The 20,797-nt window shown below is 36.5% G+C and overlaps 2 protein-coding genes across 3 annotated transcripts in view; one reads left to right on the top strand and one right to left on the bottom strand.

Annotated features, from left to right (window-relative positions):
• Nucleotides 1-1,377: 1,377 nt before the first annotated feature.
• On the bottom strand, nucleotides 1,378-4,573 carry mrpl22 (mitochondrial ribosomal protein L22). The gene is made up of 7 exons (XM_084137807.1): nucleotides 4,494-4,573; nucleotides 4,354-4,396; nucleotides 4,051-4,186; nucleotides 3,853-3,918; nucleotides 2,833-2,910; nucleotides 2,620-2,689; nucleotides 1,378-1,668 (listed from the first exon to the last, which is right to left on the bottom strand). Exons 1-7 carry the CDS (start codon nucleotides 4,546-4,548, stop codon nucleotides 1,460-1,462), a joined length of 657 nt encoding a protein of 218 aa, XP_083993933.1. The 5' UTR covers nucleotides 4,549-4,573; the 3' UTR covers nucleotides 1,378-1,459.
• Nucleotides 4,574-5,281: 708 nt separating this feature from the next.
• The window catches only part of gemin5 (gem (nuclear organelle) associated protein 5), a 28,005-nt gene continuing 12,489 nt past the window's right edge, over nucleotides 5,282-20,797 (top strand). For both annotated transcript variants that reach the window (XM_084136276.1, XM_084136277.1), the window contains exons 1-15: nucleotides 5,282-5,546; nucleotides 5,627-5,781; nucleotides 7,485-7,666; nucleotides 7,760-7,911; nucleotides 10,668-10,769; nucleotides 10,867-10,999; nucleotides 11,085-11,247; nucleotides 12,785-12,997; nucleotides 13,094-13,179; nucleotides 13,397-13,479; nucleotides 13,835-13,971; nucleotides 14,048-14,121; nucleotides 15,482-15,660; nucleotides 18,437-18,576; nucleotides 19,449-19,620. In XM_084136276.1, the coding sequence (XP_083992402.1) occupies nucleotides 5,405-5,546; nucleotides 5,627-5,781; nucleotides 7,485-7,666; nucleotides 7,760-7,911; nucleotides 10,668-10,769; nucleotides 10,867-10,999; nucleotides 11,085-11,247; nucleotides 12,785-12,997; nucleotides 13,094-13,179; nucleotides 13,397-13,479; nucleotides 13,835-13,971; nucleotides 14,048-14,121; nucleotides 15,482-15,660; nucleotides 18,437-18,576; nucleotides 19,449-19,620 (2,113 nt within the window). In that variant the 5' untranslated portion in view covers nucleotides 5,282-5,404. The remainder of the gene's footprint in view (nucleotides 5,547-5,626; nucleotides 5,782-7,484; nucleotides 7,667-7,759; nucleotides 7,912-10,667; nucleotides 10,770-10,866; nucleotides 11,000-11,084; nucleotides 11,248-12,784; nucleotides 12,998-13,093; nucleotides 13,180-13,396; nucleotides 13,480-13,834; nucleotides 13,972-14,047; nucleotides 14,122-15,481; nucleotides 15,661-18,436; nucleotides 18,577-19,448; nucleotides 19,621-20,797) is intronic.

The raw sequence follows: 20,797 nt of genomic DNA, 5'->3' as shown, positions 1-20,797 counted from the left end.
CATAATAGGATAGAGGACCGTGCCTATTTCAGATAGAACAACCAGAGCTGGAAGGGTTTCAGGTAATTTGGCATTGAATATTTTTGGGTGAGTAAAATCCATTTTCTACAAATAAAAAATTCATTGCATTCCTCCGTGCACATGAAACAGTTTTATAAATTCAAATAATTTATAGGCCTACCTGATATACAGCCGAATCCAAGCATCAGTGATTCATTTCTAGTTTTACCTTCTTTTCTGAATTAGTACAAAAGTTTCTTCACAATCCAAGTTTAATTGAAACATATGAATTACAAAATGTCTTAGTAGGCCTATTTGGTTTATTGTTTTTGCTGAAATAACAGCAGCACTTAAGCTGCTCTTGAAGCTTGTGTAAAACATGATAGTCATGTTCACCAGCATGATTTGAGAATGCTCTAGAAAACATCTGCCAAGACTTGCCTAATAATAAATATAATAAAGATAGAATTAGTCCATATGATGGTTTGCATTTTATATGTTCAAATCTAACCACTTCATAGCTGTGTATGGTCTACATTGTGACAAATTGATTGTTATTTGACAAAATTGAAACCATTCATTTGAATGGGAATCTCCAAGTGCAGGTGTGTGTGTGTTTATTTGTGTGTGTTTCTGGGGATGTTATAGTCTCATGCCTTCATTTGTGTGTTTCTGCTCTGGACTGTGCCAGGTCTTGTTTTATTAATGAAAAAAAACAAAAAAAACATTGCCCCATTTCCCATTCATTTCAATGACAGGTCAAATTGACCCACGGAGACATGGGATTAGGGAGTTTTTGTTCTTCAACCACAAAAACACCTTGACTGTAATTTTTTTGTGCATGTTCCCCAATTTCAGGTGGATGAAAATGAAGCAAGGTCTTGTACCATCTAATTGAGCACTCATTTGAGAAAGAAAAAAATCTATTTAAAGCCATTTTGGGTCAAAATGACCCAGACATTTTTTTCCTTGAGAAAATTTGCCATGTTCTGTTCCTGATTTATCTGCAAATTAATCGATATTGAATCGAATCACAAGCTTGTGAATCACAATCGAATCGTTACTTCAACCCCAACATATTCATACTGTATATATATATATATATAATATAATATAATATGTGTATATATATATATACATACATACATATACACACACATATACATACATATGTATATACACACACACACACACACACACATGTGTATATATATATATATATATATACTGTATATACATACACACACATATATATACATATACATTATATATATATATATACACACACAAACACACACATATACATATATACATTATATATATATATATATATATATATATATTCATACACATTGAACAACAAGCTTAAACAAAAGCTGTGCTTGGCATGATTTCTTTATTCTTCAATTATTATTTACATGAACACAATAACCAAAAAAAGATCAATGTTAATTTTACACTACAGTGAGTGAATAATTGTTCGGTTCCTCAGTTGCTGCACATACTCCTTGGCCTGGTCGAATCCGGTCTTCTGCTCGACGTTGGGCGGCGCCCCCTCAACAAGCTTTACGAAGTAGTGGCAGTGCACTTTATCCATGATGCCGAACATGCCACGTCCATGATAACGAATGCGCTTCAGGTATTTTCCTTTGCCAGAGAACGACTCGGCTGTAGAAGTCAATATAATTCAACTGTTAGAATGACTGGTTTACTTTGAAATCCAACAGCCATGTTTACAAATATATGACTCAAAATATATTACAAAAGTCAGAAGCATACATAACGGATAAAACATAAAACATTGGAATTAAACTAAAATAATAATGCCTTTTCATGCAAAATATGGATTTATTTTGTCTTTATCCAACAAAATATTGGTAACACTTTACAATAAGGGTTTATTTTATTACATTAGTTAATGAACATGAACATTACTTCTACAGCATTTACGTAACTTAGTTAACGTAAATCTCAACATTTACTAAATTATATTGAAGGTCCAAAGCTGTATCTGTTATCATTAGTTAATGCACTGAGAACTGACTGAGAACATTAATAACGATTAATAAATGCTTATATTTCGCACTTAGTTCATGTTAGTTAATGCATTAACTAATGTTAACAGAGACCTTATTGTAAAGTGTTACCAAAATATTTTGCAAGAAAAAACACCCATTATTTTTTCTCAAATTTGTTTTTTCAACAAAATGATTTTCACCAATTGTTTTTTCTCTTTTGATTGAGTCACATATTTTTTCTCAAAACTTTGAGTTTCATTAGAGCATAAAACTGGTTAGCTTGAAACCATTTTTATGCAAGCACGTCAAAGCACTTCATTTCTTCTTCTTTCTTTTTTTTGCCAGCGTGTCAAGGCGTTCACTTGTGAGTTATTTTATTGGTTTAATGAAAAGTTTAAGATCAATGGATTGTATCGCTGATGAATGACAGATGCTTATGAAAGCAGGGTAATGTTTACAGAATATTTAAGATAAACTTGTACATTTAAAAGTATACAAAAAAAATTCAAAAAGGATGCACAAAAAAGACAAAAATAACTCCATAGGAAAAAATAAAGTGCTAATAGCTTTGATGTTAATGTTTGGCATGTTTGTGACTTACCAATATATAGATTTGATTTGTATTCCACATTGTGATTCTTGACCGCCATCTCCTGAGCTTCCAGAAGAACCTTTAACACAAACATTTAAAACCTTATGGCTTCTAAAACAGATTTTGAAGTGTGACATTGTATGATCACATTGTTTTTGCAGCAAAAACATATTTTAATCGATATTATTTGAGCAGTTTCAAGTCATATCACTGTATTTTTACCTCTTTGATTATTTTAGCTCCCTTCTTGTCGTTGAACTCGAGCTGAGTTAATGCCTGGTCAATGGTCATACCTCTGAGCTGTAAAACACATTCATCACTAAAATAATGCAACAAACTCTATATCATCATCATTACTCCATATGCCATATTATGTAATTATCAACATTAGGAGTATAACGGTTCTCGGTTAATAAAATAAATAAATTAATAAAAATAAAATAAAACACTTGCATCGCGGTTCATCTCAAATCTGACGACGCATCTATAATTTGGTTTGTTGAAAATAACGACGCGTAAAACAGACAGAGAGAGTTCAACTTTGTTCAATGCGTGTGCCGTATGCTTGAACACGACCAGTCATTTACGCCGTCGTCACCCGGGTGTTGATAGCGCGAGCGCAGGTGAGACCTGAACAGCACATGTTGTCATCTGGGTGTAAACTAAACTCATTTAATTTAAGCCTTGCCAATTTAAACAGCCGTCTCAGAGAACATGCAAATATTGAGTTCTCTTTCAAGTCTTGCGCTTGAACGGACAAATTCACAAGAAAATTGTCAACATGCCTGTCTTGGCAAGTATCCTAGCAAACGTAGTAGGTTATGTCTTAAGTGAACGTAAACAGTCGAGAAAGACAAAGCATGTGTACAGCATCAAAGTATTGGATCAGTGCATTATGTCTTAAAGTGACGGCAGCCTAAATATTCCTGTAAATTAAACAACAAAAGACAAGGAAATCACTTACTGCTCTTGACTGATTAGCTTTTGTATCTTTATTAATTATTGATTGATCTTTATTTAATTTATACAGTGAAGATTAAATGCTGTTATTTTACATTTGATAACTTTATTCATTTTCTGCACCAGAAAAACCTGAAAAGCAGTGCTTATTTTATTTGTATCTTTGCTCTATTGTATTTATTTGTGCTGTTGCTTGTAGTTTGATTATTTGTTCTTATTTTCTTTTCTTTTATTTGACAGTAGTCCTATTTTCCGTGAACATAGCACATACCGATCACTCACCAATTTAGCCAAGTACCACATCTTGTCTTTGCTGTATTTAATCTGACGTCTGCAGTGATGGATCTCCTATTTCTCACACACACACACACACACACACACACACACACACACACACACAAAACACAAGTCAAACCCAGCATAATTTAATGAACTTCATTCATTCACATATTTTAGAAGGGAATTAAATGTATTACTAACAGCTGGTCTGCGTTGTTCATCTTTCTTTTGTGGTGGATATACAATCAGATTTCTCCTTTCCCAGTGTTTGCTGTTTAACTCTGGGCTTGTGTGAAGGCATGATACTTGTGATAATGTAGAGGAAGATCCAAGCAACCTGATGAAAAGAGCAAGACAGACCGAAAAACATTAGAGAATGCATAGGCTGTGTCTCAAAACCTAGCGATCTATTTTGATGCCCAGAAATACTATTTATCTAGATAACTATTTGAGACACATTCGGTGTCCTTTCCTTTGCACAGCAACTGCATGGGATTTTCTTACCTAGAGCGAATATGTCCACAAGCACGACCAATGGAGGCTAAACCTGTCGATAATGTTCATATAATTCCCAGTTAAACCAAAAGCAAATGAAATGCCAATATAAATATAAACACAACGTAAGTATATTTGATTTGACTTACCAGACCATGTCACTGCGGAGGCCGCCATATTGATTGTTAGAGATGTCCGATTCATGAGGGAATCGTCCTTTTGATTCGGATCTTTTAGATGAGTCGGTTGAATACAGTCAGTCAAAAAATAATATTTTAAGTGAATTTTTGTATTTTTTGAGTTATCAAGCTTACTCAAATAAGTACTGAGTAATATTAATTAACCACATGTACCTACTTACTATAGAGGGTTTGGTTTAGGGTTATAGTTACTTGTAATATGCATCACTTACTGTTATTATGCTATACAAGTAGTAAAAGTGTTACCTTTTTAATAAGGTAAGTTAGGTTCTTAATGATTTTGCATTTTATGAGCCAACTGAACAACAACTGAACATTAAATTACAACATACACCAAATGTAATAAAAAAAATAAAACGTCAGTATGTACCTACATGCTAGTTTTACTGGGACGTTTTAGATTAGGTACTAGGATGTCACGGACTGACTCGTGTAATAGAATCACTAAAATGGTGTTTCGAACCGGTTCTTTGAAACGAACTATCCGAAAGAACCGATTCTCGGAAATTATAGGTGAATACGTTACGACGCTTTGCTTTACGGCAAGTGTCACTGCAAAAGTTATACTTTTTATTATTAATGGAAGGATTGTTTCCTACTAAAATATTCAAATGACAAATAAGGCCCACTAAAATATTTTCCAGCCAACATGTTTATTGAATGTTGGTCTTAAAAAAAGATTTGACTGTGTCTGTGGTCCCTTCTCGCGTTCCGTATAATTTTTTACAACACACGCTGTCGTTATCCGGCAGCTGGTGTGTTTTCGGCAGCATGAGTACATGTGAGAAGTGAATTCACTGTCTGTCACCATCCGTAGATTTGTTTTCTGATCTTGATGCAGCGATCACTTGCTCTTTATAATGCACCAAAGACATCTGCCAGCCTCTCCAAACTGGTACTGTTCCCGCTGCAGTGACATAAATGGAAAGGGAGTGCTGGGTTTTGGAGCAAAGAATAACATCTATCTGCTAAATGTGACCGCAGCTTCTCCAGCAGTCACAGGTAAGAGCCGGTGCTTTCATTCAGTGCTTTGCGTTTGCAAAATCACATCGATCTGATCAGATCAGTCCTTCTTTCTGCAGGTGAACTCAGTGGACACACGGAACGAGTTTCTGGTTTTGCATTTTGCTCCTATGATGGACAAGAACACATTTGTGCCAGCACTTCAGACGATAAGACAGTCAAAATCTGGGATTCTGAGCAGAAAATTCTGCTGAAAGAACATAATGTCCACCAAGTGAGTGAATATTTTTATTTTATGGAGTTGTGACTGACTCACAAGTTGTTCTAGATTGTTCTAGATTGCAGCTCTCTGTCTGCACTTTTCACTTTTACCAGATATCCCAAAAGTATAACGATTTTTAATTGCCTTGCCTACATTTACACTGTCGCCACATCCAACTAAATAACTCAATAAAAACATGTTATTTTTTATCAGTATATATCTAATGTGTAAATATAAATGTAAATAATTATTATACATATATAAATATAGAGTAACTATAATGTAATATTTATTTATATTTTTCATTAAACACTTTTTCTTTACAAAAGTTTGAAATTTTAGATTTTTTTTTTTTATAGATTTAGATTTTTAATTTTCAGTAATATCAAGAAATTTTACATTTATAACGTAACTCCATGACAACCACAATATCAATATCAAAACTACTTTTGCTGAAATATTTTCTACCCATTTTAAGACTATCACAAGTATTTTTAACAACTGTATGTCAGTCAGCTAGAAAATTTCACACTGGTGACATTTAAATAAGCAGACCTTTTGGGCTTTATTTTTGTTAAAAATTTAGATTTCTAATTTGCAGCAATACTATAGTATATCTATAATGTACTCCATGAAAACCATAAAATCATAACTACTGTTGCTACATATTTAAATAAGCAAAATATGTGTGGTGGAGTTAAATTTCTGTGACCTATATATATATATAAAATGACTATATATATTTTTTTATATTTTTATATTATTATAATATATATATTTTAAATAAACACAATATTCCATAAAAATAAGAATTGTCAATTCTGATTTCATGGTGACAAAATACTAACTTTTTAAAACACATGTTCACAGGGCCTAAAATTAACACTTGGCAAGCGCTAAATTCGAGTAAAAATCAGAATTGGCGAGTATATGAAATGCCAAGTTGTCTGGTAATATATTTTTATGAATACTTGCAATGTTGTGAGAACATGAACAAACGCGAACGACGCTCGGTACAGTTGGCGGGCCACTGCTGCATCATCACGAAAGTTTAAGTCTTGCCAATTGAAATACTCAAGCGCAAACAGACGCGAAAGGGAACTCAATTAGTTACTCTCTGTGTGGGAAATTTTCTGTATTGCCAACATCTTCGCGCCCATAAATCCACGTCTCGGACAGCGCGCGGATACTGAATTGAACTTTCTTTCACGTCTTCTTGCGCTTGAAAATGCCCGTATTGGTGAGTATCCTCGTGAACAGTCAGTTATGTCTTAAGTGAACATAAACAGTTGAGAAAGAAAACGCATGTGTATCAGTATTACGTTCATGCATTAGCTTTTAAAGTGACAGCAGCCTATATTTATAGACTACCTGTTAATCAAAAGACACAGACAAATCACTCACTGCCCTTGACTGAATAACTATTGTAACTTTAATAAGGATTAATCTATGTTTAATTTATACAGTGAAGACTGTGTTGTTTTACATTTGATTACTTTATTACATTTCTGTAACTGCAAAAATGGTGAATTTTAACTGGTATCTAACATTTTGGTGTCATAACTACCCGTTTTTGCAAAAACAGTGTCATAAAAAGTAGTTATGCCGGACATTATCTTAAGTCACCGGCCATTGGCAGGTGTGGCAAAAAGTTAGTTTTAGCCCCTGCATGTACATGATCAACAAATGTAAATGGTGTGTTTGTGTTTGAACAGAGCACCATCACTGCGGTCCACTGGTCTCCAGTGCAGAAACTTCTGCTGGTCACAGGAGATGAGAAGGGCATCGTGGTGTGCTATTGGCTCAGCAGTAATGACACCCAGAGCTTCTTCCCTGAACCTCGAACAATCTTCTGCGTGTCCTGCTCTCCACATGAAGAAAACTACATCGCAGTGGGGTAGAGGCTTGTTATATTATTATTTAATTGTGATCCTAGAGAGACCCTGACTCTTAAGTGATGCTTGCTAATTGTATATGCTTCCTCCTAAAGGTATAAGGATGGAATGATAGTAGTAATAGACATCAGTAAGAAAGGGGAGGTGATTCATCGACTGAGGGGGCATGATGATGAGATTCATGCGTTGGCATGGTGCCCTCGTCCCAGAGAAGAGCCTCTATACGGACGGTCAGAAGAAAACGCAGGTAAGCAACTTCAAGATCCGTCTTGCCTCAGTCAGTAAGTTATTACTATTAAAGGTAGGGTTGGTAATTTCAGAGCCGCTAGCAATAGCAACCAAATGCAATGATTGGATGAACATTTTTTGGTCCTGAGACTTCCACAGAAGATATATGTAATTAAATATAATACATAAAAAAAGATAACTTAACATCATGTGATGTAAATTTTTTTAATTTTAATGTCTTTTATATAAATGAATAAAGGGTTTCTCAAATGGAGGGAACTGCATGGGGTTTGTGATTTGATGAAAAGCTGGTTAATTCAATCGAATGTAACATTAAAGGGACTGTGTGTAGGAATTTCTCCCATCTAGTGGTGAAATTGTATTTTGCATTCAAACGAATAATGCTCTACAGCACCTCACTTTTTCAAATGCGCGTTGCATCTACGGTAGCCGTTATGTACCAAAAAGCTATGACAGGATGTCTTATAATAACACTTGGAGTTTTTCTTCGGGTGAACAGGTTTGTTATTTAAAACAAACTGAAACTTGAAACAACGAAAAAAAAGAATGCTACAGTATGAATTACTGACTGTGAAAACATTAACTATGGTAATTAGTAGTAATGCCTTCTTTACTCGTTATATTTTTTGAAGTACGTGCATTGTTAGATATCATCATCATCATCAGCGCCTTCTCTAACGTTACTTTACTCAATAGCTGCTATTCATCAAAGAGCCTGTTTAGCTTTTAACTATAAATGTTCTTCTGTCTATATAATAAAGTACACAACCAAGCAATGAAAAAAAAGCTTGTAATTAAGACCGTAACATTGACTTACCTGTCGAGAAGAAAGCAGGCAACTTCAGCGTCTCTTTTGAAAGCTTTCTCCTGCATTAGCTATCCCGACGTTAACCCTTGTTTTTGTAATCTCCGGTCACGTTTCCTTTTACGGTCTATTTTGGACTTTTTCGACGACGAGGACTCCTTATCCTGTGACTCAGCATATGTATGAATGAACGGTGTATAATAACCGTACAGTGCATCCTTTTAAACTTGCCGCGGCAGTGACAAGCGCCTCTCTCTGCTCTGCTCCTCCGCTTCTGCTGGCTTCAGTCACGTGACGCTGGTTCTGAACGAAAACGCGTTGTGGAAATGCGTTGGCCTAGTACTTTTTGTCCCTCTCTGCTATTATAGTTTTTCAAGATGGCGGAACTACATGGAAGCCTCCGTAGACCTACCCGTCCCATGTATATAAAGATAACAAATTCTTCGTTTACGAGGATTAGTCTGATCATTGGCATAGGTATTTGTACACCATTGAGGGCATATTTATTAATAAAAATATTGATTTTAGATAATAAAATACCTAAAAAGCTACACATAGTCCCTTTAAAATAAACAAATGCGGCTGTGCAATTAATCAAAATAAAACCCAAGTGGTGATAAAATTGCAATGACAAAAACAGACAACAAAATTATTAAAACATCAAAACAGAAAAGATGAAAATAAAAATGTATTCAAAATATTAAAAACTAAAATAGTATCTCAATGAATCTAAAATATCACCTTGTTCATTTACATGAATTACATGAGCTTATAATGGCGTGTTTTCAGAGCTAATCTGTTCACAGTAAATGCTGCCTCTCATAAATTACATTTCTACTTTGCGCTGTGAGTTTAATATGTATTTGGGAACAAAATGTGCACTAGGTTCACATAAGTTCCAACATTTTTGTGGACATACTTGGCAGGTTTGGTTAAATTAAAATGAACTCTGCCATCCAAACCCTGTTGCGCACCAAACAGTTCATATTTTATTCAAAGCGCACTTAAGTTTCTTTGGAAGCGGACCGAGACCTATCTTATCAGCGGTCTCAGTCCGCTTCCAAATTAACTCTGGTGCGGTTCTGAACGCAACACTGACAAAAACTTGTAAACAAACCAAAAATGGGACATGTCACAAGATGCCACCCTAAAAAGGATAGAATGCTCAAGCATACCTCAAGCATATCGTCACAGTTGCGATGTTGCCCATCACAGTTCGGTACAGGCGTCAGAAACGCTGCCAGATTTTTGTGTGTGTGTGTGTGTGTGTGACGGAGGGATTTCTGCCACTGTTTTGACTCCTTTACACATTTTATAATCAATTCACGAGTTCTCAGCTGGCCGAAATACCATCATATGCAGGCTACACACAAACAACGAGCGCATTTATCCATTGTTTTGGTAAGTTCCGTCGCGAAATATGCGTAATAAAATCCGACCAATCAGGTTGTGAACATATACCTATGCCTTTAGGTTTGGTATCTTTAGGTTCGCTGTTAAAATGCAAATGTGAACGCCAAACAGACCAGGGCTAAATGTTTTTTGTTTCGGTCCGGACCAAACGAACCAAGCAAATCGAACTACAAGTGCGAACACACACAGTTTACATGATTTCCTCAATATTCCCAGTAAAAGCTTGAGAATTTGACACGTTCAAACCGTTTATATGTTTGAAAATGAAGAATTTAAGACATACATACAGTATTTCTGTTGTAACTAGTGTCAGTTGGTTCCTGTAAAGAGTGAACCCAAATATGAACCATGTGACCTGACATTTGAGAACCATGAACATGCGAATGTGTCATTAAATTATTGAAAGATTAACTTAAAATACTATATTATTTAAATTAAATATTTGATGTCTAAGGAGTTTGGCTGTCAAAAAAGTTTTGGACAAAAATAGATTGGACAAAAAAAAACTAGTGACATGTCCTTGACTCTTTCCGTAGATGGAAGCAATTTGGCGACAGAAGGAGCAGAAGTGGGGTGTTACCTGGCGTCGGGTAGTCGAGATCAGACTGTGCGGATATGGAGCACAGCCAGAGGCAAAGGTGACAAAGAAAGATTCATAACCCAAAGATTGCACAGACTGGTTTATTGTAGCTTTCAGGTGCAGTGTCACTGAGGTCACCGTGTGTCTCTTTTCAGGTGTAATGACGCTGAAACTTCCCTTCCTGAAGAGACGAGGAGTGGGAGTTGATCCAGCGTTGAAGGAAAGACTTTGGCTGACGGTCCACTGGCCTAAAGGGAGACCTTCACAGATTGTGTCCAGCTGTTTTGGGTATGTTGTGTTTGGTTATTGTGTGTTGGAGGATGTTTTGTAGTAAACGAACATGAGTCGACTCACTGCGGGTGTTGTCGTGCAGCGGTGAGATCGTAATGTGGGATCTCGTGAAGTCAGGCAAGCAGAAGTGGAGTCTGTTGGGCAGTTCCCCAGATGGAGAGAATCACAGCCGGATCGTCTTCAACATGAGCTCGTTTCGCTCAGGGGACAGAGAGCTTCTGCTCAGCACCTCAATGGACCGAGAGGTGAGATCTTCCTCCATTAGTATGTGCTTGTAAACCATTTTCAGCAAACTCGGCTGACACAAAACAGAATAAATAACCTTTATTTCTAAAACTGAGGTATGATATGACCATGGAATTTAAATGTGATAATCTTTCAATATCATGGTATATGAGTATCATCAGTGTATTGTGACACCACCACAATACTTTTTGTTAGTAACATTCTCCAAAAATGTGTGAGAAGTAAATATATATAATGCATAATTATTTGGGTTGCACATTATTTTACAGTATGTTCACATATGTGTACTTGCAGTGTACTTACCTAAGAAAGAACTGGTTAATATAAGGTAACTACAGGGGTTATCATTCAGAGGTTAGTGAGAAGTTTAGGGTTATTTTCAGGGTTAGTATCTAGTTATTACCCAGTTATTGTAATTACTATAATAAGTACATAGTATGTACATGGGGAACAGGACTGTAAAATAAAGTGCTACCATTATTTGTCTATTTGTTAAACAAATTGCTATTACAATAATAAGGTGGAGTAAGTTGTGAGTGAATCTAGGGTATTTTCACTCCAAATTCAGAAATAAATGCTAAACTAGAATGTATATTTCCTGAAGAAAATGTGAAGTGGTGCTTGCAGTGGCAAAATTCGGCACAGTTGCTAGGGTGTTTTTAGTGGGTTGCTAAGGTGTTCTGGGTGGTTGCTAGGTGGTTGCTAAGGTGTTCTGGGTGGTTGCTAGGTGGTTGCTAGGGTGTTCTGGGTAGTTGCTATGCTTTTGCTAGGTGGTTGTTTGGGTATTTTGGATGGTTGCTAGGGTGTTCTGGGGGTTGCTATGGTGTTGCTAGATGGTTGCTAGGGCATGTTGGGTGGTTGCTATGGGGTTGCTAGGCGGTTATTAGGGTGTTCTGGGTAGTTGCTAGGCTAGGTGGTTGCTATGGTATTTTGGATGGTTGCTAGGGCATTGCTAGGCGGTTGCTAGGGTGTTCTGGGTGGTTGCTAGGTGGTTGCTAGAGTATTTTGGGTGATTGCTATGGTGTTGCTAGGCGGTTGCTAGGGTGTTCTGGGTGGTAAAAAATATTCAATTATATTTTGCATGCAGAAAACGTATTCGTTGTACAATTGAGATACATTTAGCTTAAAATAAAGAAACAAAAAAGTTTATATACATATTTCAGTCATGAAACACTTCAGAGCAACTGAATGGTTCCCCTAAAGCCAGCTGCATGGCCAATCAGTCTAACATAAAATATTTATTTCCAACACGAGCTGGCTCAACTCCATGAGAATTTTCCTATCCCCCTACTTCCCCAGCACCACCTGCCTAGTTCTGCCAAGGGGTTCTCCCTACTTTCCTTGCAGCAGCTTGTATCCTATTCCCTATATTTATGTGCATGTTTCTGCAATAGCCTTCACTCTTCACTAGTCTGCCTAGGACAAAGCCTGTGTACATTCCAATCTTATTAATGGTAAAAATGATGTTTAATTCTATTCTGAGATTTGTGATGATTTATATGTATCTATTTATTCTGTATGGATGTCTCATTTCAGATTAAGTGTTGGGACCTGGCGTCTCTGGAGTGCTGTTGGACTCTGCCCACTCTGGGTGGGTTTGTGTACTGCCTCAGCTTCTCTCCGGTGGGCACCGGCTGTCTGGCTCTAGGGGTCGGAGACAGCATGATTCGGGTCTGGAACACCATGTCTATTCAGAACCAATATGACATCAAGACATTCTGGCAAGGGATCAAATCTAAAGTCACAGCTGTGAGTCAGATGGGTTTAATTCACAGTTATATTTCCCACAGTGCCATTCAGTTAGTTTAAAATCAAGCCCACTTTTTTTGCTCACTTCTCTTACAGTTGGCATGGCATCCACTAAAAGAGGGCTCTCTGGCGTTTGGTACCGATGATGGTAAAGTGGGCATATATGAAGTTTACTCTAACAAGTAAGAGCAACAGCCGTGCATTTTTGAACTGTATTTATGCATATGAAATATGAAACCTTGCGATTCCTTAGGTTCGTTTTGATGCAAGATTCAATCATAGAAAAAAACAACTTTTACAGTTATGGCAGCGTAATTCAATTAAACTTTCAAATACATTTAAAAAAAATGGAAAATTACACATTACACATTTCACTTCATTATTTGTTTTCACGCACAGACCTCCTCAAATCTCAAGCACTTACCACCGCAGAACCATCTACTCTCTTTCATGGGGTCCTCCTGTGCCGCCCATGTCTTTCGGTAAGTCAATTCATTAAACACACCCGCATGACCCAGTAAACATTGAACTTGAAATGGCGTCAAGAACAATCCATCAGCAATAAGTGATGCCCAGTTCCTCTTTAACGCGCTCTGTAATTGAGCGAGGGTGAACAAAATGCTTGCTTTCCCTCCGTGGAGTTTGTTGGGTAATCAAGGAATGAAAACATAATTTCACCCCGCTGCTGACAAATGACACGTTCATCACCGTATCCATCTCCGATGCTCGAGGGGCTGGAGATAATTGCTTTTGTTTGTTTAGAGGGGTTTGTTGAAGGGATGAGCAATAGTGATGGTGATGTTCCCGCTAATAATTGTGTACGTGTGCGTGGCTCAGGGGGATCAGGAGACAAGCCGTCCTACAGCTTATACAGCTGTGCCGGAGAGGGGGTCATCTTCCAGCACGACCCCTGGAAACTCTCAGGGGAGGCCAGTAACATTGACAAACTCATCCGAGACACTAACAGCATCAAAGTAAGATGAGAAATCGCCCGTTCATATTTGTCTTTATTAAATTTGTTCATATTGAAAAAGTTATTCTGTTCTTCAGCACAAGATCCCCCCACACACAGACCTTAGCTGGAAGCCGGATGGCAGCGTTTTGGCCATTGGAAATGAAGATGGGTAATAATGTTAATCATTTTCTCTTTGAAGTTACCTTAATTGGTAATGCTTTACATTAAGTTTTAATTTGTTAACATTAGTAATGAATTAATATTAATTGTATTAATCTGTTAATCATTTATTAATTACTATACTATTTGTTCTTTATGTATTTTTGTTTTATTCATAATACATTGATGTTAATTTATAAAACATGAAATCTTTCAAATATAGTACTATATAGTATCATTTAAAAATATGGGGTCATATTTCTTTTTGAAAGAAATTAATACTATTAAGCAGGAATGTGTTAAATTGGTCAGTAAATTAGTGACAGTAAATACATTTATACAAAAGATTTAGATTTCAAATAAATGTTCTTTTGAGCTTTCTATTCATCAATGAATCCTGAAAGAAATTATCACTTTTCAAAAAAAAAAAAGCTAAGTATCACAACTGACATTCAAAATTTGTTAATAATAAGAAATGTTTCTTGAGCAGCAAATTAGCATGTTAGAATGATATCTGAAGGATCATGTGACACTGAAGACTGGGGTAATGATGCTGAAAATTCAGCTTTTTAAAATATATTAAAATTGAAAAGTTATTTTAAATTGTGATAATATTTCGCAATGTATTTTTATTCATTTATTCAATTTGCAGAAGCTTTTATTCAAAGCGATTTACAAATGAGGAATACAGCAAGCGATTCATTGTGAAAAGGCAAACAAACACAAGTGCTCAAAAAAGGACGTTTCAGACATTGCTTAGAGTTGCATGAGCTAGAATAGGGAGTGAAATCATAGAATTGTTTTTAATACATTTTTTATTTAAATTTTATATGTCTTTATGAAACATAAAAAAATCTTACCAACCCCAAACTTTTGAACGATAGCGTCTACAAATTGTATTTACTTTTAAGCTAGAATAATCAATGCTGTAATGGTATTGTTTATTTTTTTAGTTCATTATATCATTAACTAATGTTAACAAATTGAACCTACTTCTAAAGTGTTGTTTTGGTTCATTTTCAAATGAGGAGACAGAGAAAATTGTACATTCAGTAGGAAATGATGTAGGACGGGGCTTGAGTGTATCCATCTGGATTTAATTGGGTCATGAGGCTGAGATATTTCTTGTTAAGATCATTTTTCTCATTCCACATGGATTTAGTTACAACATCAGAAAACATCAGAGAAATGTAAGATTAAAAATGACACATAAATTGTGCACAATAAGACCAGAATCTATTTTGATTTAATTTAGTCTTTAAATATTAAATATATCATATGCAACAATATTTTAGAGTATTATGCATCAAATAAAGCTCATTATCGGAGGTTATATTAAGTGTCTCACTCCGTAAGGGTTTTTTTTGTAGGTCTATAGAGGTGTTGAAGGCTCCCATGCTGAAGATCTTGTGCACAGTGCAGCAGCATCATAAGATCATAAATTCACTTTGCTGGCACCATGAACACTCTCAGAAGGAGCTGCAGTATCTGCTGGCGTCTGGCTCCAGTAATGCCACAGTCTACGTCCATGACCTCAGGAACGCCATTGGTGAGAATCGGCTGTTGGATTTTTCTTGTTAGCTATTCTATGCATACAAAATAAAAAAATGTACATACTGTGCACAGTATACATAATATGTACTACTGGCAGTGTTGGGCAAAGTTACTTTTAAAAGTAATGCGTTACTATAATACCCTACTCCCTAAAAAGTGACTAGTTGCATTACTTTTTATGGAAGGAAATGTGTTACCTTACTTTTTTGTAATGTTTACTGACCGGGTCTGGGCTTGCTTGTTTGTATTTTAATTAAATTGAGAACTAGTTAATTTTTTTTATTTTTGGAAAATGTAAAGATCCTTTCACACCAAAAGTGAAATGAAAAATGCTCAGGCTGAAGAGATTTCACACCTGTATAGTAGAGGGAGTTCAACAGTTTCGTGCCTCTTTGGGATGGTACCACAAGGCACCGTTCACTTGCAGAACGCAAGGTTTAGGGGTGCAGAGCAAACATCTGTAGGCAAACATCAGTACCTTGAATGGTGTGGGTGGCAATTGGCAACCAGTGCAATTTTATGAGGAGAGGTGTGACGTGTGTTGGCTTGTTAAAGACCACTCTATCTGCAGCATTCTGGATCAGTTGCAGAGGTTTGACAGTTGATGCTGGATGGCCTGCCAAGAGAGCATTACAATACAAGAGCTTGGACAGAGAGTTTTGTAGCATGCTCTGATAGGAAGGGCCTGATCTTCCTAATGTTGCATAAGGCAAATATGCAGGACTGGGCAGTTCTGAATGTGGTCTGTGAAGTATAACTGATCATCAATCACAACTTCAAGGTTCCTGGCTGACCTTGATGGAGTTATGGTTGACGAACCCAGCTGAATGGAGAATTTGTAGTGTAGTGTTGGGTTGGCCGGGACCACAATCAGCTCTGTCTTTGCAAGATTGAGTTGAAGGTGGTTGTCCTTCATCCAGCCAGGAATGTCTGTCAGGCAGGCTGAGATGCGAGCAGCTACTGTTGGATCCTCTGGCTGTAATGACAGGTAGAGTTGTGTGTCATCAGCATAGCAGTGATAGGAATAAACATTTTTCTGAATGACAGATCCTTGCAATGACATGTAGATGGAGAAGTGAAGTGGTCCAAGCACTGAGCCCTGAGGCACCCCTGTAGCTAGATGTTTCAACTTAGACTCTCCTTGACACCCTGGAGGACATAACTGAGCGGTAAGACTTGAACCACTGGAGTGCAGTTCCTGAGATGCCCTTCATCATGAGGGTTGACAGGAGGATCTGGTGGTTAACTGTGTCAAAAGCAGCAGACAGATCCAGCAAGATGAGTACTGAGGATTTGGAAGCTGCTCTTGCCAATCTCAGAGCTTGGGAGAAAAAAATCGATTCACCTAGCTATCTTGATTTTTTTTATTTTTTTATTCTAAAATCGATTTTTTTTTATTCCAGAATCGATATTAATTCAAATTCAATTGCTTTATTTTTTGTCCTTGCTTGTAGATGAGGTTGACAGAAGTTAGCCACTTTCGTTCCAACAGAGGATGAATTGTGTCGTTATCTATGAGTGTTGAGTGACGTAATATCCCAAGTGGACGCATGGAAGAGATATGAGACTGAAAGCACTGAAAAGCCCTCGCGCTACTCATATGCTGAGAGAGATAAGACAATAGAGCTGCACGATTCATCTTTAAAAGACTGTGATCTTGATTCAAACACCCACGCGATCTTTCAATTCTGTCTATTAAACTTTGACAAAATCATATCGCAACATTCAAAGCTGTGTTGGCGCTGCCGCTGACCCGGAGAGAGTTGTCATGAAACAGCTTCACAAACAGTCTTTTCAACCCACTTTATATTTCTAATTTGTTTAAGATAAAATTATATTACATATTAATAAATGGTATTTAAAAAAAGTTTGATTTACAATTGTCATGTTTGTGAGTTGAGCTGCTGACCATGAAATCAGACTCGTGATTTTATGACATTAATTACTGCTTTATTTATTCATATACAGAAGTAACATATTACTTGTGTATTTTACTTTTCTTTTTGTCAGCCTTCAGAACGGCCTTCATTTGACAAGCTGGAGAGATTTTCAAGATCCATTTGAATCGAAACTTTATTATACATTATTAAATTATATATAAACTACTTTTTATTAACAAGTGCCATGTTTTTTTTTGTACTTCATTATTTAGGCTATTCAGATCAATACTTGCAATATTCAGAAACAGATAGAGGTTTGTATTATTTTTCTGTTTAGTTTATTGGCCTATTAGACTGTAGATTGAAAAGAAGGCTTGGTAATAGGCCTATAATTTAAAAAATGGGAGAAACAACGACCTATTCTGAATTTAAACACTGTACTAAATTGCGTTACTATCAGTTATAATGGTAACCATTTTAAAGAACTAAACCTTTTTCCGCAAAAAAATCCTTAAATGGAAACCTGGCTAGTGTTGCTTTCAATTAGAATTATAACTTAAATTTCTACTGTAAAGTAGCTCTCCGGTGTGTTCATGTTTGACCTCGATGGATTGAACAGAAGAAATTAACCAGAGAGAAGATTTCCTTGTAAAAGAAGGCAATGCCTTAGAGCCACACTCACCTATTATGTAATCGCCACTGACCAATGGTAGTTCAAAGGTGTTTTTGGAAAGTTCGCTTTGGCAAGCTTCAGAAACAACTCCAAATGAACTTTGTTTTGGCCTGATTTTGCTCGAAATGACGTCACACTAGTTCGTTCTTCGATTTAGCTTGAAGTATATCAGGGCTTTGAATTTGCTTGTTTTTCTTATTAAGGTTTTTCACTTACAGAAACCCCATCAGAGAATCCAGTGCTGGTGACTGAACCTTTCAGAACTCTCTCTGGTCACACTAACAAAATCACCGGCCTAGCCTGGAGTCCCCATCACGATGGGCGTCTGGTGACGGCATGTTATGACGGAACCTCTCAGGCAAGTTACACTTTTATTTATTATTTTGAAAAAATTTCAGAAGGTTTAAAAACAGTTTATGTCGCAGTAATATAATCGAATTCAAGGTTATTTTATCTGGAATTTTTATGAAAATATGGTTTATATTAAAGGGGTCATGATATTGTTTTGTTGTTTTGTATTTTGTATATGTTCCTTGAGGTTCACTTATATAAAAATATTAATTTTAACCTTTATTCTGAACCTCGTCAGTAAATGGCCACTGTTATGATTGGCTAACATCATTGCATAGGAAACCGTATAAACACCCACTCACTATTGCACATGAGTAAGTGTTTTGAAAACATTATCGATATAAACATGTCATTTATAGACAAAGAATTCTAAAATCATTTACTTTGCTAACTCTCCATTACACTGTGCTTCGTTTACAAAACAAAATGCTCCGAACAAACATATAACCCTTCAACGCAATCCGGGACGCCATTAAACATCCACTTGTTTCTGATGCTGGGATCCTTCTGAAGTCTGTACAGAGCCACAAACAAGCCATTTAAATTCAAAGCAAACGCTATTTCACTCTTCAATTTTGTCGACAGACTCAAGCGTGTGGAGTGTCAGAAATTGAATGCGAATCTGTATTGTATACTATATCCAGTGTAAACTGCGTCAGTGATTTATAATGTGTTCACATCCGGTATTAAATAAGTGTTTTGTTTATAATGAAGAGGATGTTTAAAGCTATGAAACTTGCAGAATGTACAAAGACCTCTTATATGTCAAAGGTTTCTTATGTAATGACCCCTTTAAATAGTCATGGTTTTTGGATAATCCATTGTCTAGAAAAAATACAAATTTAATTTTATTACTGTGTAAAAACTCATTGTTCACAGGTGTGGGATGTGCTGAAAGAGCAGCCGGTGTGTAACTACAGGGGTCACTCAGGCCGACTGATGTGCGTCCAGTGGTCCGCTGTTCACCCAGATCTGATCTGGACTGGTGGAGATGACTTCACCCTCCAGGAATGGGCCATATCCAAGCAGGAACACGTCACACCTCCCAAGAGTATGTATATCGTTATATTCAACTAGTGATGCACCGAAACGTCGCCAAACAAACATATTCAACGGAAACAAATTTTTGGTTTGGTCTGAAACCATTGTCATTGTCACCAAGTCATTTACTGAAACGTTGGTTTAATTAACACTACTTTAATGGCACATTGTGACTGTCAGTGTCTATTTTGTGCACAAAACATGGTTAAGCTACAACAGGTAAACATGTCAGCTGTGTCTGAGTTGACCATATCGATTTCTCGTTTTAATCTTTATTTTGATGAACCAACATCTTTTAGTCTATGCTGTTTTCAGTTGACGCAAGAACAAAACTTCACTAAACTTTATTTATAGCGCGCATACCATCCAATAATTATGAAAGCTTGTTTCTGCCACAGAATAAAACATTTTAAAAGATAATTGCGACTTTTCATCTCACAATTGCGAGTTTACATCTCACAATTCTGACTTTATAACACGCAATTGCGATTTTATATTAGGGATGGGCATTTCATGCAAAAATAATATTCAAAGATTGCTGGGTATTATTAGATTCGAAAATCGCGCCCCTCCCCCACATGCACGCACGCATGTATAGGCCACACACCAGAGCATGTGAGTGGAGCGAAGCTGAGCGGTGTGATGCCTAAATATAACTTCAAAACAAGTTTCATATTTATGTTTAAATAATATAAAGTTATTTTTTAATTTCATCTATGTCGATTATTTGAAAAGTGAAAAGCATGAGTAAGATAGGATCATAAGATGCGCAGTATATCGGGAGACATATGGAGTGGGTCAGACATGACTTTGACCACTTCGTTAAGTTCTGTTTTGTCGAAAGCCTTTTTTTAAAGTGAATGTCGTTTTGTATAAATTGTACCTTAATTTTAATCAATGTTTCATCAACCAATTGCCTGGATTTAATAAATAATATAATAATATAGCAGACAATATAATCAGGACATGGAGGCGCCGGCGCGATCACTTGCATTGTTCGTGAACTGGAGCTCGTCTCATAGATGAACCGAAACTCAGTGTATACTTTCCTCACAGACCTGAGAAATATATCTATAGAAAGCTTGAAATGTCTACTTTTAAAACTTTGGACTGCTCTCTGCTTATGTAAGCTAATCCGTATGAAGTGTGCATTTCTGTGTTCACTGTGAAGATCGTGAGTCAGCATC

Source organism: Abramis brama (assembly GCF_963993115.1).
Source record: "Abramis brama genome assembly, chromosome: 15".
Classification (NCBI taxonomy): Eukaryota; Metazoa; Chordata; class Actinopteri; order Cypriniformes; family Leuciscidae; genus Abramis; species Abramis brama.
Note: the sequence above shows the minus strand (reverse complement) of the source record. Positions and strands in the feature narration are given on the sequence as shown.

Coding starts and splice junctions, on each gene's coding strand:
- mrpl22 (XM_084137807.1), bottom strand. CDS start 4,548: ATGAATCGGACATCTCTAACAATCAATATGGCGGCCTCCGCAGTGACA. Junction 4,397..4,493: donor CTCCGCAGTGACATGGTCTG/GTAAGTCAAATC, acceptor CATTATCGACAG/GTTTAGCCTCCATTGGTCGT. Junction 1,669..2,619: donor CAAATCAAATCTATATATTG/GTAAGTCACAAA, acceptor TGACTTCTACAG/CCGAGTCGTTCTCTGGCAAA.